The 18,677-nt window shown below is 45.7% G+C and overlaps 1 protein-coding gene across 4 annotated transcripts in view; it reads left to right on the top strand.

Moving 5' to 3' along the window:
• The window catches only part of Dcp1b (decapping mRNA 1B), a 40,712-nt gene extending 23,092 nt beyond the window's left edge, over positions 1-17,620 (top strand). Inside the window, exons 4-9 of one of the 4 annotated variants that reach the window (XR_003843264.1) lie at positions 1,332-1,398; positions 3,224-3,365; positions 9,884-10,012; positions 12,022-12,867; positions 13,373-15,229; positions 17,407-17,620. Coding sequence is in view for 3 of the 4 variants with exons in the window: in XM_029535131.1 (XP_029390991.1) it covers positions 1,332-1,398; positions 3,224-3,365; positions 9,884-10,012; positions 12,022-12,867; positions 14,984-15,229; positions 17,407-17,487 (1,511 nt within the window). In the remaining variant the exon portion in view is untranslated. The remainder of the gene's footprint in view (positions 1-1,331; positions 1,399-3,223; positions 3,366-9,883; positions 10,013-12,021; positions 12,868-13,372; positions 15,230-17,406) is intronic. The other 3 variants (XM_021191464.1, XM_029535131.1, XM_021191465.2) reach the window with 3 other exon arrangements.
• Positions 17,621-18,677: the final 1,057 nt, after the last annotated feature.

Below are 18,677 nucleotides of genomic sequence, written 5' to 3' on the forward strand. Positions count from 1 at the left end.
TCTTGTCAGAACCCCTAGGATGGATGTGTGTATTTCACTGTGAGAGTAACCAGGTTGAGAAAGCTTGGCCATCATCTCCCTTCGCCCTCCTCATGTGTAGGTGTCTGAGACAATGGTTCTGCATGCAGGGGCTGGAGAGATGAACCAGGGGCTAGGAGCATTTACAAAAAAAAAAAAAAAAGATTCTGCATGCCCTTGATCGGTACAAAATGAAGTTTTAAAGTCTCAAAAATGACTTTTGGCAAGTTGGTGGTTTGGATTCATAAAGTTTCTTTTTGATACCTGCTTAAAATAGCATTGAAAGACATGTCCTATACATTTGGCTATCTCTATTAGTCCTATCCTGGGCCTTGGTGAGACACGTGAGGAGAAAAAGCTGTTGTGAGCCTGTCAGAGCTGTCTTCATGCAGAACAGCTCCCTGCTTTGAAGGTCTGATTTGGTGTTTTCCTTTCAACTGCCTTTTGCTAATTTTCATTGCTCCGTCATAATATTGCTGCTGTTTTCAGTGAAGTTTTGTTTAGTGCTCATGTAGTTCATGTGTTATTTATGTGATTATTTGCATATGTGACCAGGACCTAAACTAGATACTCACAAATGTATCCTGCAACTGTCTTAACCTGCACAGCAGAATTGATAGAGCTAGATACATACTAAATTTAATAGACAGCTTATTTGAAAAATGATTAAAATAAACCACAACTGTATTTTTTCCATTCCTTGCTAAATGGTTACACCATCATCATACCTAACCTTCCAACATTTGTAAGTTTTCTGTACAGACATTTTAAAGTGAAATTGATTATTAAAATTATATTTTTCTAGTTTCCTATCCTAATAACTCATAGCCAATTTTTCAGTTAACATATTCCTTGGAGAAGGAGAGAGAAGGAGGTTTCTAGGCATATTATGAGCATCAGGTTTCTGAATATTTAAAAATAAAGATGAAATGTGTTTGTGAAATGTGCAAATGGAATATAGAAACAATGAAGTCTCAAAGCCAAGAAGTTTAGAATCCTGATCTCGTTTTCAATCTGTAGCCGCTTGTTTAAGAAGCATTCACCAACTGCCTGTTGGGTAGAGGCAGTGAAGCAGGCAGGCTTCAGGGTGTAGGCCACTCAGCAGCGCTTCTAACAGCACATGCTTTTCCCTTGGCACGGGGTCTCATGTAGCCCTGGCTCTGACTCCAATGGCTGCTTTCATCTATTTAATAATCACTCGAATGAATTCACTGTGACTGATTATTATGGATTTTCCTTTAAGACAGAAAGGGGATTTCCTTCCATTGTGTGCTTTCAGGATGCTTACGGCTTGTTGATGTGTTTTTCCCCAGTGTCCATTTATGGAATTTGGTTTTATGATAAGGAAGAGTGCCAGAGAATTGCAAAACTAATGAAAAAGTAAGTATTAAAAAGCCTATCGTGTCCTAGGAGCTGGCACTGTGGCTTGTATTTCTAAATGTGTGAATCAACACTAGCAGGAAGTGGATCTCAGCTGTCATCCTCACAGGACCCCCCACCCCCTCCAGACTCTGTCATTGCTTAGCATAAGAAAGAATAAGAAAGAGTAAGAAACAGTTTGCCTTGCTCTCTGCAGGGCCACCCTCAGCTTCTGTGGCTTATTGTTCTCTCCATGTGCTGTGAGCTGTTCCACGGGGTGGTTTTCTTTGGCATTTTTTTCATTTGTAAATAAGTAGTATTTTCTCTGGAAAGTTATGTGTCCGTCAGTAAAATGAACATGCAGGGTCACCCTGAAAGGCTGCCCAGAGCCTTTGATGCCCTCCACTTCCTTCTAAACTGTGCTTGTCACTCAGAATTCCCAGATACCTCAAACACCAAGGCCTAGAATCCTCTTCAGTTCCCCTCGCTGGGAAAGTCCGAATCATTTCATGTTACTTTAGCAGTCCGTATACAATTAATCATATCGCTCCCCCTCCTCCATCTAGGCATCCCCCCCCCCCCCCCCCACTCCACCCCTTTTTAGTCTCTTTCTCAATGCTGTTCCCAGGTGCTCTCTGACTTAGGCTTCCTCAGCTGCATCACAGGGAGGCTCAGGTGTGATTGATTGGTGGGCTCTGACCAGTTTCGACCTGGCTGCTCGGTGTTGCTGCTGTTTATGAAAACAGCCAAGGTCATCAGAATTAATCGAGTTTTCTAATGAAGCTGGGTCTCTGTTTAGGATAGCTATTCCCCATGAGGAGGAGATGCTCTTCCTGCAAAGAACCAGTATTCGTTTCTACATCCCAGGGCAATGAAATGAAAAAAGTGACCCCCACAAGAAAATAAAAACCAGGGAACACATTTTTATAAATAAAACTGACTCCTGAAACTCCCGCTTGTGAGAGCTAATTTTAGGCAACCAGCTCAAGCCCCAGATGGTGATTAAGTGTGTTCAAACTGGTATTTACCACCATAACAACTAGTTCCTTAAACATTTCATGGTGTTGTAAATTGTGCAAGGGACAATAATAGCAGGATTTCATATGGATTTAAAAAATACCCTGTAACTCAGCCAACAGGTCATGGTAAGCCTGGTGGTGGTCTGCACTGAGTGCCTCACTGATTGCGGGGAGCAGGGAGCAGTTGATCTGTGTGGATTCAGGTGCGGTCTCTAGTTAGGAGGAAATCTGTGGTAACTTCGCAGGTCGTACTTCACCATTATCTTCATAGTTAACGTAAGAATTTGAGCTGAAAAATCAAAGCACACAAAGAAAAGGACTTAAATGCTACAGGGAAACATTTTTTTTCTGTAGCATTTGGGACCATGAAGTCAGAGTTAGAATGGGACCTTTTCGTTATTTCCGAATTGCCAGGGTCTGTGGCGCTGCAGTCCGCCTTGCTTGACCTCACAGCCCTCTGGAAGGAAAGGAATCCCTGTGCCATAGTGATGGTCCCTGTTGAATGCTCTGTACAAGGCTTCCTCCACAGTCCGCAGCCGCCACGACTGCGGTGTCCAGCAGTGAGCAGGCGGGCCTGTGTTTGTTAGTCTCTTTATTAGAACAGGTAGAGCAGGCTAGAGTTATCGGGACATAGCTTCCTGACTCCTACCCTGGATTTGCATATGTGGCCTGTTGACTCAGGACCTCTTCTCTCATTTTCTGTTTCAAATGCTTAAGCCGTACTAAGATGGTTGTAGTGGGATGAAAACCTTTGGGAGAGAGTTGGAGTGATAAATAGCATCGCTTTTGACTTTAGTTTCCTGAATCGCAGCTTCCCGTTTTTCTAGCCTCACTCAGAGTGAACAGTTGAAAGCCTGTCATGGAGCTGGAGCGGGAGCCGGATCCTCTCCAGTGACCTTGAGTTCAGGGGAGGGCCAAGAAGTAGATATCCTGCAGATGCTCACCAAGGCCAAGGATGAGTACACTAAGGTGAGTCTCCTCTTCCTTATGGTGATACTACGGTGGCAAAGCCAGTTGCTGAGGACAGCAGGTGAAATCAGCAGAGCAGGATGTAGAGGGAGCCTAAGAAATCAGTGGCCTGCATACAAATCGTGTCCAGTTAGAGGGCCTCCTAACTTACAGTGGCAATAGGTAGACCAAATTCATGTGTTCATTGGTGGGTGTAATCCCAGCATTAGGGAAGCTGAAACAGGAGGATGGTGAGTTTCAGACTAGCCTGGACTACATAATGAAGTATTTCATAACTCAAAGCATGAGCCCAGCAGCATTGCTTGGTAGGACACCTGCCACCAAGCTTCATGATCTGAGTTTGATCCACCTTGGGACCCACATGGTAGAAGGACAGAACCAAGTTCCACAAGGTCTCCTCTTCTGAACTCCACACACGCGCTGTGGTAATTTAAAAAGTATTAGTCAAAACAAAAGGCATAAAAGTAGACTTGAACAGACAGAAGTATATGCCCTGTTCTAACATATATGTGTTAGCTAAGGAGAGGGGTGTGTGTGTGTGTATGTGAGAATGATTGAATGTAAAGGTGTCATTTCTCCTTGAGTCTGTATATTTGAGATAATTTTAAAGAAATGCTGCTGTTTTCTTCTCCTGTTTATTGAGCAGACAAGCTGATTATAAGGGGAATAGACAAGAAAGAGTAGTGGCCTTGGGCTGTGAACACTGCCCTGTTACAGGAGGTGGGGTAGGGGCCGTGAAGTGGGCTTTGCTTGATGCTTGAGGTTGGTTATGAACTGTACCGCACTGTGGACCGTACGGCACTGTGGACTGTAGGGCACTGTGGACTTTATGGCACTGTCGATTGTACGGCACTGTGGACCGTACGGCACTGTGGACCGTACGGCACTGTGGACCGTACGGCACTGTGGACTGTAGGGCACTGTTGACTGTTGGTGTTCATACATAGTAGCCGGATGGACCAACAGGATAGGTGAGTCAGAATTAGATGTAGTCATAGATCAAGTTTATGGTGTAATAAAGAACTGTTTCAGGTCAGTTAGACAAATGGATTCTTAATTAAAGAGTGTCAAGTCAACCCGTGCCCATTTGAAAAAGTACAGAATTCAAACTGTACCTCAGACTAAACCCCAGGATAAATGTCACATATGTTAGAAAATTCAGGTTCCAGAAGAAAATGTACTTGGACCTCTTTGCAATCTAGAAAAGAAATCTTCCTAACTCAAAACCTTAAAACTCAAAAGCAATTAATTTTTTCCCCTTTTAATTCTTTTTTTTTTTTTTAGATTTATGTACTTTTTTTTTCAATTACTTTTTTTTTATTTACATTTCAAATGCTATCCCGTAAGTTTCCTAAACCCCTCCCCCCACCTCTGCTCCCCTACCCACCCACTCCCACTACTTGGCCCAGGCCTTACCTTGTGCTGTGTCATATAGTTTGCAAGACCAAGGGGCCTCTCTTCCTAGTGATGGCCGATTAGGCCATCTTCTGCTACATATGCAGCTAGAGACACAAACTCAGGGGGTACTGGTTAGTTCATATTGTTGTTCCACCTACAGGGTTGCAGCCCCCTTCAGGTCCTTGGGTACTTTCTCTAGCTCCTCCATTGGGGACGCAATTAATTTTTAACCACATAAAAATTAACATTTTGCAAATTAAAAAACAAACAAAATTACATTTTATAACAAATGAGAAGTGTTCACATCTAAAAACTAGGAATGGGTTGAGATTCCTAAAAATTGAAATATAAAAGATTAACACTCTCTGAAAAATGAGCAAAATAAAATAAAAATAAGAAAAAAAATCTTTGATTTGGAAACTGGGTAAAAAATTAAGAAAATGTACCTAAATATTACATTTTGACACAGTTAGAAAAGTCATGCCTTCAATGATGAGACTTTAACAATGAGAAGAACAACAAATTAGGAACTTATTCAGTGGTCTTGTTATTAGTAGGAATATTGGCTTTATACTTTTTCAGCTGTTACAGATACAATAAATGAAAAAATTACATTAGTGTACCTGGAATCAAGCCTTGACATTAGAGAAGAAAATCAAACTAAATTAAAGTTGCATCCTAATTATTAAGTAGAGATAGCAAAATGAGTTCATGTTTTGTCAAATAAAAACTACAGACCCCTGACTCCCTGAACGGGTTGAGAAATGCTTGGCACCCAGGAGCAGTAGCACCTCTGTTGCCCTGGGCAATTCAATGCTTTTTGAAGATGCTTCTGTTTGCTGGGCAAATGGGATCCTAGGTAGTGGGCCCTGCAGCCAGCTTACAAGAGTGCTGTGAGAACCTAGCAGCAGTGCAGACAGTGCTGGGTGTGGAGTTAGGTAATAATCCATGATGCCATGGTGACGATGAGAGAGACAGTGTGGACCAATTCTACCAAAAATAAGCTATTGCTGTCTTGTTTTGAAAGTACTCAGACACTAAACCTGCCTCTGACTCTGATATTTAATTGAGTACTGGAGCACATACATGTGTGCATACACACACACACACACACACACACACACACACACACACACACGCACACACAGTCACAAACAAGCCACAGTTCACATGTGAAGGTCAGAGGACAGCATTTAAAAGTAAGGTTCCTCTGCTCTGTGGGTTGTGGGTTCTGGGAACAAGCTAAGGACATTGACAATCCTAGGCATTAAACTCAGGTGGCCGGCGGCCAGGCCCCTCTCTCCCACTAGTCATGTCATAGGTGCCACCTGATAATACTCCCTCTGTGCACTCTTCTTGGTAGTGAGCTCTGGGGTCTTCAGACTTTCCATCACATGGTCTTTGCGGTATTCTCTAAGATTGGAATGCGAGTGCCTAGCATTGCTTCCTGAAAGCAGCTTCCCACCTTTCCTCCCCTTCTGCACCCATCCAAACAAGATGAGCCTTTCACCGTCCATCTCCAACCCTTCATCACGGTGCCATGCCCAACCTCCACAGCTGGATGAATGGAAGGCTCTCCTGTTAGGATCAGCATCAGTCGTATTGAATAGGCCCTGTCCCGTCTGTGCTGTCACCTCTCCTGTGTGCATGTAGGTATGTTAGACGCACGCAGACAGTGTGCAGACCATTGGTAAAATAGGTCTGGTATGAAGAAGTGGGAAATGGAAATAGTAATAGAAAACACAGGATTTTTTTTCCTTAGAATTCTTCTTGTGAAGTGCATCTCCATTTTTGGACATGTTTAAAGAGGCATAGTGGAGATGTTGTAAAAGAATCCCATGTCTCTTGATAAGAATTAAACAAAGACTTCTGAAATTCTTTTTGACTCTGGAATGTGGTGGGGAGTTCAGTTTTATTTTTAAATTATTTTTTAAATTTCAATTAAAAAGTCAAATGTATATAAATGAAGGCATACAAAATGAGGTTTTGATACATATATGTTGTGGAGTGGCTAAGTGAAGTGAAGGAACACATACTTACTTACCTTACATGCTTAGCATTACCTTACACTATTAGTGCTTACATGCTTAGCATTACCTTACACTATTAGTGCTTACATGCTTAGCATTCTTGTGGTGAGAACACTTAAACTCAGCTCTCAGCACCTCTCACAGATGCTGTTATCAGCTGTAGTCACTGTTGTGTGTGTGGATCCTGTGAATTTCCTGTCCTGTCTGGTGCCTTATGAACATCCCCACAATAGCCTGCACCCACGCCTCTGACGGCCACCATGCTCTCCGCCCTTGGAATTCTGCTTTTCTAGAGTCCACATAGAAGTGATGTCACGTGACCCGTGTCTTTCTGTGCTGGGTTGACTCAACACTGTATCCTCCAGTTTTATCCTCGTGTGGTGGCAGAACTACTTTTTTTCTTTTTTGAAAATTAAATATCCCATGCATGTGAGTGTGTGTGTGTGTGTGTGTGTGTGTATGTGTGTGTGTATGTGTGTTTGTGTGATTTTATTTATCAGTCAACCCATAGTCACACATTTAATTGAGCCATGTCTTGGCTGTTATAAATGATGCTTCTATGAACATGGAAATACAGATGTCTCTTGGACATAATGGTTTCATACCCTGTAGTTATGTGCCCAAAGTAGGATTAGTAGATCTTCTGGTAGTTACATTTTTATATTTTTGAGGAACTTTGAAAGTAACAGTCTACACAAATTGCCAACTGTACTGTGCCAGGGTTCTGTTGTTCTACAGCAGCCCCAACACTTTGTTATCTCTTGCCTTTTTAAAAAATTATTTTTATTTTATGTGTGTGCACATGTGGGCCCAGTGCCCACAGAAGTCAGAAGCAGGCATCAGATCTCCTGGAACTGGGGTTGTGAAAGCTGGGAACCAAAGCTGGGTCCTCTGGAAGAGCAACAACTGCTCCTACCTTTGAGCCATCTCTCCAGGCCTCTTTTGCCTTTTTGAGAGTGCACATTCCACCTGGAGTGATATGAGATCCCACTGTAACTTTGATTAGCATTACCCTGATGATTAGAGTTATCATTTTGAGTCTAGACTGGGATATGTAGTGACACTGTTTGAAAAAGAAAAAGGGAAAAAGATCTAAGGAGTGATATATACAAGATGCAAAACTACGCCTCAGTGCATAAGAAAGGTGAGAAAAGTCTGTTTCCTTGCTTAAAATGAAGTCATTCTGTAGAATTCATGTCCACCTCCTTGTAAGCAGCAGGAGGGGTTAGCACCTCTGGCCGGCATGTCATACGCCTGTGTATCTTACTGTTCTGGCCTCGCCTTGCCTGCACTGCTCTTGGGAAGACAGTCCATGCAGTGACACCACCTATCATGACCACTCATGAGAAGAATGCAAAGATAACACTTCATGATTTAACAGCAGTTCCATACTCTCTTCAGTACTAATGCCTAATGCCAAAGCACCCACACTTCAGTCTTTCTTCTTGCTGAGCTTCGTGTGGTCTGTGTATTTTATCTTGAATATTTGGGTGAGTGCTTTGGTCCTTCTTAGAAGGGAAACAAAATACTTACAGGAGCAAATATGAAGACAAAAAGTGGAGCAGAGAAAGGCCACCCAGAGACTGTCCCACCTGGGGATTCATCCCATATACAGTTAGTTACCAAACCCAGACACTATTGTGGATGCCAAGAAGTGCTGAAAGAAGCCTGATATGGCTGTCTCCCGAGAGGACCTGTCAGAACCTTACAAATACAGAGGCGGATGCTCGCAGCCAACCATTGGACTGAGCACAGGGTCCCCAGTGGAGGAGTTAGAGAAAGGACTGAAGGAGTTGAAGGGGTAGTTACATTTGCAACTCCATAGGAAGAACAGTAATATCAGCCAATCAGACCTCCAGGGACTAAGCCATTAACCAAGGAGTACACATGGCTCCAGCTGCATATGTAGTAGAGGATGGCCTTGTCAGGCATCAATGGGAGGAGAGGTCCTTGGTCCTATGAAAGCTAGATAGATGCTCCAGTGTAGGGGAATCAAGGGTGAGGAGGCGGGAGTGGGTGGGTGGGTGGGTGGAGGAACACCCTCATAGAAGCAGGGGGAGGGAGGATGGGATTGGGTGTTTCCAGGAGGGGGGAAACTGGGAAAGGGGATAACATTTGGAATGTAAATAAAGAAAATATCCAATTAAAAACAAAAACAAAAAAATAATGCCAAAGAGTTGACAGAGGTCTCTGGAATTGAAGTTTAGAGTTTTGTATAGAAGATCTAACACACAGGTGCACACAGGGACAGCCAGCCCCAGGCCTGTTTCCTAGTGAGAGGATGTGCCCCTTGGGTACTGAGGGCTCCTGAGGTTTGAGACAATGCCTCTCTCATGGTTTTTGGGGTGTGGTGACAGTGCTTTCAAGACCAAGGCCTTGCCTGGGCAGCTGAAGCAAATGCTACAGAGTCCACAGTGTGCATGGCCCTGTTGTGCCGTATGTTTTAACAAAATAAGCCCCGGCAGTATTGCTAGGCGCCTGTGTTATGAATCTTACTGTTAGCAGTTGCATGGTTGGCTAGATTAACAGGTGAGAATGAGTCCATATTTGAAATGATGAGGCTTGTCTCGTCTGTTTATGACATTCTAATTTGTAGTGAGTGGCACCGAACACTTCATTTAAATTATCCTGTTTATGCACGAAGTCATCTATTAAATAAAGATGGTGTTAGCAATTTTTAAATCGGTGGTTTGAGACAGCTGTACATTTTAGACCAAAAAGGTTTAGGTTCTTGGGTTAAATACTTTCGGCAGTTCCCCATACTCTAGATAGGTTATATCTGTGATTGCTTAGCTTTGAAACTCGTTAGCCTGCTTGTTTTTAGCTTATGTCATCTGAAGTAAACACATAGCCTCCCAGCTATCCAGCAGCATGTGGGTCCTGGGGTGCCTGATGTGAGTGGTGGTATTTCAGGGCACTGAATTACACACAAAAGCAAATTTGTACTTGGTTTCTACTCAAATATAGTTCCCATCAGAACTGTATTTTAAAATAGCCATTTACCAATTAGATAAGCAGGAGCGGGGGTAAAAACACAGTTGCTTCTCTTATTAACATCAAAAATGAAGTATTTGAGTTTTTCCATTCCAGTGTAAGACCTGTTCCGAGCCAAAACAGATGACCAGTTCCTCTGCCATCTGTGACAACCCTAAACTTATCAAACCTGTCCCCGTGAGACCCAGCAGCAGCCAGAGGCTGCAAGGACCCACTCCCAGTAAGGTAGGAATCCGCGAATTTTGGTTTGTTTTCTTTTTAAAACATGTTTTATTTTTGAAATGAAAATCTGATTACATAATTCCCCCCTCTCCGTCCTCCCTCCAAACCTTCTCTCATAAGTTCCCTGTGCCTTCTCCTTCATGGCCTATATTTCTTTAACTCCTAAATATTATATATTCCTAAATATATAAATACAACTTGTTCAGTCCAGGCGATCAGTTAGGTGTACAGTGTTGCTTGTATGTACTCATCATCAGGGTGGTCATTGGTGTCAGATAACCAATCGGTGTGCTCTCCCCTGGGGAAGACATTTTCCTGCTCTCAGATCTCATTTGCTGTAGTTGTCTGTCCAGGAGTGAGGCATCATGAGATCGCCCCTCCATGCCAGCCTGCCTTGTGTTCCTGTCATGCCAGTCTTTTCACAATGGCTTGGGAATAAAAACATCCTAAATGACGAGTGGATGATGAAAACATGGTGCATATGCACTGTGGAGTACAATTCAGCTATAAAGAGAAATGAAATCATGAAATGTGTAGGTAAATGGGGAGAACCAGGAAAGGTACTCCTGAGTAAGGCAGGCCAGCCCCAGAAAGACAAATGTCCCACGGCCTCTCTCACCGAGGCTCCCAGCTCCAGACCTCACAGTCTGAGCCTGGAACCTGAGTGACTGCAGACCAGGAAACCCTCTGCCTTTATCTGCAGCCTCACTAGGGTTCTCAAAGAGCTTTGCCCGCGCACTCCAGGGAGGGCTGGCCAGTGCTGAAGGACACTGAAGGTCAGTGGAGAAAGGCAGGGTCTTGCTGCACTGTTCATCCATACTGTGTAGCACTGACACTCCTCCTGGGTACTGTCACACTTACCACGTGTTGTGCTCATGGCTCATGACAAGTGTCAGCAGACACAGACTCATAAGCCACTGGGTCTGTGTTCTTCTAGGATGGGTGACTTCCCAGGCCACTGGAGGAGGAGCCATCATGGCAGCACAATACAATGTAACAGTTTTGAACACTGCTCTGTACCAGGAGCAATGCCAGGCACTGCGTGCAGCTTGGAGTGCCTGCTCTGGGTTAGCGCTGGGCCAGGGAATAGTCTAAGCCCCACAGGCCTGTGGTGGTATGTGTGCTGTGTGCTATTCAGAACAGTACAGCTGAGACAAAATCTGTGATTAGCAGGGCCCTGATCGTAAAGGAAATATGTCTGTTCTTTCATCAAAGTTATTCCTAAGTAAAGAGGTATTTTTCAAGGAATTGGGTTAAATAAATTCCAAAAATGAGCACGAGCCAAAAGATATAAAATGACTGACTAATGTAAATCATGTTTTGAATTCTGAAAAAAATAAGGAAGTATTTTCTAACTTATTTTAGCGTTTCATTGCTTTCCAGGAGAGTGTTTTATTTCATTTTAGTAGAGAAATCAAGCAGCTCTGGAAGGGAGCTTATGTTGTCAAGCAGAACGTGCAGAAGGGCTCAGGAGCAACAGGGCCCAAGCGGTGCAGCAGCCAGGCAAAGGCATTGCATAGACCTGGTCCTTGCACACTAGATTAGAATACACATTTCTCGCTAACCTTGGCTTTCTATAGTTGTATGGAAAGCAGCCAGACCCTGCGCTCCTACATTCTTCTATTTTCAGCATGTCTTGTTCTCAGCATCCCTAGATGGACCCTGGCTGCAGGGATGGGTTACCATGAAGACATGCAGTCTTCTACTGTGTAATGGTACACCCTGATCTGTGATGTGAGCTGCAGACCCCTCAAGGACCTACCTCATGCATGCTTTATCAGCAGACCAGATACTGTGGTATAACAACAGTCCTGGGGCAGGGAGGAGGATGCTGAGAAGATGTTAGACATTTCAAAGGTCTTAGGCTTTCAAGGTAATACATTTCAGCTCTGTCAGCAACCCTTTGTGACTAGAGGAAGCCATCGGTTAGCTGAGCTGTGCTTCACGGCCTTCCCACACACACACAACTAAACGATGGGAACCTATTTTGGGATATCTTTTTTTTCCCTCAGACCTTGGACCCTGAGCCTCAACACTTATCTTTGACAGCGCTATTTGGGAAACAAGACAAAGGTCCTTGTCAGGAAACTGTAAAGCCCTCCCAGACATTTGCCCACCACCACCACCACCACCACCATCACCACCAGCAGCAACAAGAGACGCTTCCAGTTCATCACGGGGTCGCATGCTCCCTGTCCTGTGAGGAACCCAGGAAGCTCCCACTCCCTGTGGAGAAGCAGCTCTGCCCAGCCATTCAGAAACTAATGCTCGGGAGCCCGGGGCTGCACCCCCTGCCTCAGCACCTTGAACAGTGGCCCTGCCAAAGTGGCAGCCCCAGTCCTGCAGGGGAACTTCTCCCCGGTCCTGTCCAGCGGGGGTCCCCCTGGAATGGCAGGGCTGCACACTGCACACAGAGCACTTGCAGAAGCCACAAGCTATTAGAGCAGCTTCAAGGTGCCCCTGAGGCAGTGCATAAGTATAGCCCCTGTGCGCCTACCGGTCTGGCTGTGGCCACTCAGGTGGCTCCGGGCCAGAGTGTGGCCCAGTCACAGCGGCTGTATTTCAGTGGCCCCCTTCCACCTCCTGTCCCAGGACACCAAGCTCTCAGGAAGGAGCAGGGTGCACTGCCTGCACATGCGGTGTCCCTCTCTGGCAGCCAGGAGAGCAGCCCCACCGTGCTCCCTACACAGGAGCTGCTAAGGAAGCTCCAGATAATACACCAGGAGCAGCAGGCTGCCCCCCGACCAGCCTTGGCAGCCAGGTTCCCTGTGTCAGCCCAGGGATCAGGGACAGAAAAGCCCTTGGAAGCCTGGGTCAGCAAGACAGCAAGCATGGAGAACCAGGCTCCTCTTCTGCAGGTAAATATGTACTGGGGAGAAGGCTGCTAAAGAACTGCAGTGGGATCTGCAGCTGGTTGCTGGGCTACAGGGAACATGTATCACATGGGTCCCCATTAAAATAGCTACACGAAGCCCCTGGGTGTCTGGCTTTCACCTTGTCTTTTTGCTGGCATAGAGATGCTTCTATGTGCTTACAGTCTGCCTGCTGCTCCTCTGCCATTTAGAGGTAGTTTGTAGAGTTAACATGTCATAAGGCCTGAAGACCAGCCCAGAGGTGGAAAAACACCTAGTCTTAGACTATGAAGACCCATGGCAGTTGTCTCTAACATTTTAGGATGCAAACATCTGGCTAATTCCTGGTTTCCACCCTATGGTTGGTTATTGTTTGTGCATTGGCTCGGTGTATGATTTTGAGTGCTTCCTACATGTTAGTAGCCATGTTTCTACACAGTCAATGATCTTGTAGGTTCTTGAAGTAAATAGAAATAACAGAAAAGATACTATTGTTTGTATTGCCTTCTAGGTGCACAGTATTGTGAAGACCAGGCAGGAACAAGTGCACCACCCACAAGCTGCCAGAGAAGGGAACATAGTGTGATTGCTAGAAATAGTGTATCTTTCTGGGAGGATGTTGTCTCTGCCCATCAGCTTCTGGGATAGTGAGCCAGGATCTGTTGACCGGCTGCCTGTAATGGCATCTGAAGGTCTGCCCAGGTCTGTTTCCCTTGGTTTACCATGGAGTGACTGAAAACATGCTGCCTTTAAAGATTGGAATGGTCCTCATACTTATTTTATTTATATTTTATTTATTTAAAACTCTTAATCTTTTTTTATTACGTAGCTCAGAGTAGGTCCTCAGAAATTGTTCATGATTTTTAAAACAAAGGCCTTGTGCATACACTGTATGTGTCTGGGTGTGTGACCATGTCAAGGTGTTCCTTTTTATTAAATCCCAGGCGCAAGTGCCTTCCGCGGGAAACCGAGGCTGTGTCCCCTCGCTCACTGCGAGACAGTATTGATCCCGTTCTAAATGTCTGTTTTTCATTTCTCTTTGTTGATTTGGAATCAGAAAATCAGGGTTAATAATCAGACTTAAATTTCTACATATACAATTCTCTTTGTTTTCAATTCTCACAAATGCCAGGGACCAAATAAGGAAAGCGTGCCTTCTGTCAGCCCACGCTGTGCTCTTCTTGCTGTCGAGACTCCTCCCTTTGGGAGCATCAGCTCTCAACACCTCTCTTTGGGAGATCAAATAGGGAAAGCTAAGAGAAACAACAGCCTGTCTCACTCTAGGCCATTTTCTGCCCCCAAAGATGCCAAGGGATGATGATAAAATTATAGCCACTTGTAAATCGCTGCTTCTCCACTTTCTTCTCATGAGTTTCAGAGTACTTTGAGGTTGAGAAATGAGACACCTTTTTGTTACCTGAGTTAGAGACACATGGCAGCTGTAGGAGTCAGTCAGATACAGTTCAGAATGTCACTTGCGTAATTGGGAAAGCCATTTGAAAACTTGGTTTTAGACCTGCCCGTCAAGGGATTATATAGACTCAGCAGACAGATGGGTCACAGTGTTCCACACTCCATGTGCCCAGACTTTGCTCTTCACCCCAGGATCTACCCTCACCCTGACTCCATGCCCATGACAGCCAGAAGCAGAAGGCATGCGCTCTATAGATAATTAGAGAAGGAACAGGGGCAGATGCACAAATCACAGTCCCTCCTAGGGACAGGGGAGGTGGCTCCGTGAAGAGCCAGGGTTGGGAGCTGTGTGTGCATCTGACAAGCATGTGGGCGATAGGACCTAGGTCGGGGCAGTGGACAGCTAATGCTGACTAAGGAAGGCCAGCAATCCTAAATGCATGTTGCCTGGAAACTCAACCCTCGCCCAGGGACTTAGTTTCATGCACAGAGGTCGTGACATCAGCAGGAGGCTCCAGAGCTGTGTAATAATCACTGAGGAAAATACTGAGGGTAGAACAGAAATAGGCCTGCCAGCCTTTCCCACCCACAGCATCTGGGGCTGTTTCTACTGAGCACCCCACATTGTGAACATGGCCCTTCACCTCGGGAGCTACACTTTGTGGGTTGCTTCCTAACCCTGCCTTGTGTGTGTCTTTGCTGTGAGCAGACCATCTCATCTCAGTGTGTCCCTGCTGCAGTGGCTTCTCTGCTCATGCACCCTGTGGTTTTCACACAGTCTACCTGTGCCCCACTGAGGGAGACTGATAATGGGCTCATGGCCCTAGGAGGCCAAGAACTTCCTGCTGCCTCCTCCAGCCTCCTTCCGCCCCTGCAGAACTGGGAGTCCTCCACCATGGCCAGCAGGCCCCTCACCAGGCTGCAGCTCCAGGAGGCACTGCTGAACCTCATCCAGGTAAGACTGTTGACCTAACAGTCAGCACCAGGACAGAGTGAGCTGTCTGGTGCCTACTTTGGACTGTATAGAGTGCCACCACCTCCCCCAACAGCTTCTAAACTCACTTAACTGGATAAGACCTCTCAAGGCTTCAAGAGATTTATGACTTGAAAGGAATTGAGTAAGGCCTCCAAGGTGCCAGCAGCCAGAAAGAAAGGGACCATGTGATGGAGGACCAGCTGGCTAGGGCACTCTGGGAGCTCACGCTTGGGAATAGTCAGAGAGCCATGTTGGGCAAGCTGCAGTCTTAAGCCGTACCAGCTATGACTGCTGGGAACACAGTTCAGCTACGGTTTTGAAACCTGCTGCTGAGAACAGGGTGGAATGATAGGATGCCTTGTCAGCCCCTGCCTTGATGTCTCTGCTGTACCGTGTGGTAACTCATAGTGAACTGTGCTGTGCACTACTTTAAGTTTAATAATGCTTACAGGAAACCCTCTTATATGGGCCAACAAGATCAGGTAAAGGTGCTTGCCACCAAGCCTGATGATCCACATATGGAAGAAGAGATTCCTAAGTGTCGTCTTCTCACCACGTGCGCATCATGGTGTATCCACACCTGCGCGTGTGCACACACACACACACAAATACATATACACATTCACACAAAATAAATCTGTAAAAATAACAATTAAGACCCTCCTATTTGTCTGATTCCACAGACAAGAAAACTAAGGCTTGTGTTTAGTCTGGTGTGACACTGAGCTTGGCTGCTGTGCTCTGTCTCCCCTTGTGTGGACTTTATAAATCAGTGTTCCATTGTATAGTGGAGCACACTCCCGAGTGAATGATGGCCTTGGTAAGGGTAGCGCTCAAAGCCACAGAGAAGCAGATACTTCAGCTAATGTTCAGGGATCCCGGTAGGCCGTCGCAACGGTGTCTGCAGGCTCTGTGTGGGCATCGGACTGCTGCAGGAGAACTAGCCAGACTTGTGTCTGGTTCTCCAGTTGCTGTTTAATCCCTACGACTGAAAACATTTCTAAGATAGCATGTTTTAGGAAGAACAGAAAGGATGACACGGGAAATGAGCGTCTGTTTGGAAGGAGAGCGCAGTCCGCTGTGATTGAGCCTCCCAGTTTAATTGTGTCACTAAGCTTACATATGCACTAAGATAGAAACTCACAGATAAGCTAGCCTAGGCATGTAAGTTCATGAGAATTGACAATAAATGCCTGCAAATTTCCTTATCAGAACAATAAAGAAAATGTAAGCCTAAGTTCAGATTTTAATGATTGTTGCTTTTCTCAGCTCATTCCCCTCTGGTCACATAACCCAGGGCTGTGTGTTGTGACTTAGCCATTCAGTCCTGTGACCTCTGGTCTCTGTGTGTGTTTCACACTTCTCCATGGTGTCGATTTAGTATTCCTGATACACTACTAAAAGTGACTCAGGGCATCTTTGTAGGAAAGGTAGGAATAACCTCTTTATTCGTCCTTTGAGCAGATCACTGACTGTGGTGTGGAGAGGGAATACGTCAGAGGGGTAAACTGTAGGTGACTGCAGAAGCCTCATTGCCTTTGAGTGGGAGGGGAAAGCCTCTAGCATTCATCAAGAACAGCACTGCTTAGACCCAGCGTTCCCTGCCCTCCTTACCCAGACAGAAGAGCTGAGAGACTCCCTGTCTACTGCTGTTCATTTGCCAAGGCCAGAGACTTCCCACAGGTCATGGGAAGAACCATGCTGTCTTTGGTAAATTACCAATGAGCCACGCTTTGGGTAAAATCCCAGTGAATGCCTGAAAGGGTAACACACAGACATTCCTGGCAGCCTGGAGGGTGTTTAGGAAGGACCATCCAACTCACCAGCTCCTACCCAATGACCGAGGCACCGCCCGCGTGTGGCTCATTCCTCCTGGCCTACCCTGCACACGGCTCAGCTGGATTCCATGTGGCAGGGCTGCTGGCTGTGCTGGGTGTTCTGAGCACGTGGCCTTCACATATGGACAGTGAAATCGGGCAGCTCTGCCCAACCTGGCCTCCAGCCCCTTCACATCCACACACACAGGCCAACCTGCCTGCTGGCTGTCAGCACAAACAGCCGAGGTGGGTAAGGCCGGCTCAGCTCCAGGCAGGCAGGAAGTCTTGACATTTGCTACTCGAGTAATGGTCCCTGGACCTGTTGGCTTTGTTTTCCAGAATGATGACAACTTCTTAAGCATAATCTATGAAGCCTATCTCTTCAGCGTGACACAAGCAGCCATGAGAAAAGCCACGTAGCCAACTACTACATGAGAGAGAGCAAAGACTGAGAATTGATCTTCCAGGTTCTTCATGTGAACTGGTGTGACCAAACACACTTATGCCTTTCTAACAAAGTACAGTGATGCAGAGTAAAATGTTTTATACTGTCTGATGTCTGGGGCTTTTGTTCCTTGTTTTTAAAAAACCTCACACCCTCCCACTTACTTGGTACTACAAGTTGAATAGTTAGATGGTTCTGGCCAGGTCATGTGAGATTCCATTTCCCCTCCATTTGTGAGGCCATTTTAAGAAGAGTAGGGTTTTTCATGGGAAGGGATGTTCTCAGAGCTGTTTATTAATAGACTAGCTCAGGGTAGAGAACGCAGTTTCTCAGTGTTGGGCTCTGTGTGCCATGGTGCTTGATAACCACCAGGGGGCAATATTACCCCACAAGTTGCCTACTAAGGGTTTCGTGGTTTTGGAAGCAATGAGGACTTTTCTTTACCAAAGTCAGCCTTTTATTTGTAAAGCTCCATTTGGCATGTTTGATCTGAGCCTTTGGAGGAAGAATCTTTCTGAAGACATTTCTAGCCAGCTTTCATCTAGAAGGTGATTCGTTCTAAGTGTCAACAGCGGCTCAGGCTTGAAGCAACACTCTGTTTCTCAATTCAAGTTGACTTTCAGACAGACACAGTTAGAAAATGTCGCATGAGAATGGGTAGTGGCTATTCCGGGACAGAAAGTCGAAGATTCTCCAAGCTCTGTAGAGCTTGCTGCTATGTCCTGTGCAGAGAGATAAGCAAAATCCTAGCGGGGACAGCAGCCCACCTTGCATCCCCCCAACAGTGCGTGTGGCATCAGCCTGCTGAGTATTCACAATGAATAAAGCTTTGTCTTTACTGTCCTAGTTACTCCTGGGTCATAAAAAGGCCTTCGGGTTAGTGCTTTAGAGTTGAATCTTACTGTCCGTGGAGAATTTAAAGTGGAGGCTAGGGTGGGGTGCAGGTTTCCTTTCAGCTTCCCGTACCCAAGCCCGGAAGCTTGGACCCTTGCCCTCTCTCCTGAGAGCAGCGCAGGGCTGCTGGGACACCACCTCTCCCTCAGGAGGGCATGCTTTCCCCTGAGGAAGGAAGCTGGGCTGAAGAGGGGTTGGCATCTGCTAATCCTCACAGCACATGGGCTGTGCATCGGCTGTGCTGGCCTCTGGAAGGGGTGGGTCCACAGCC

The sequence above is a fragment of the Mus pahari genome, chromosome 2, assembly GCF_900095145.1.
Source record: "Mus pahari chromosome 2, PAHARI_EIJ_v1.1, whole genome shotgun sequence".
Taxonomy (NCBI): Eukaryota; Metazoa; Chordata; class Mammalia; order Rodentia; family Muridae; genus Mus; species Mus pahari.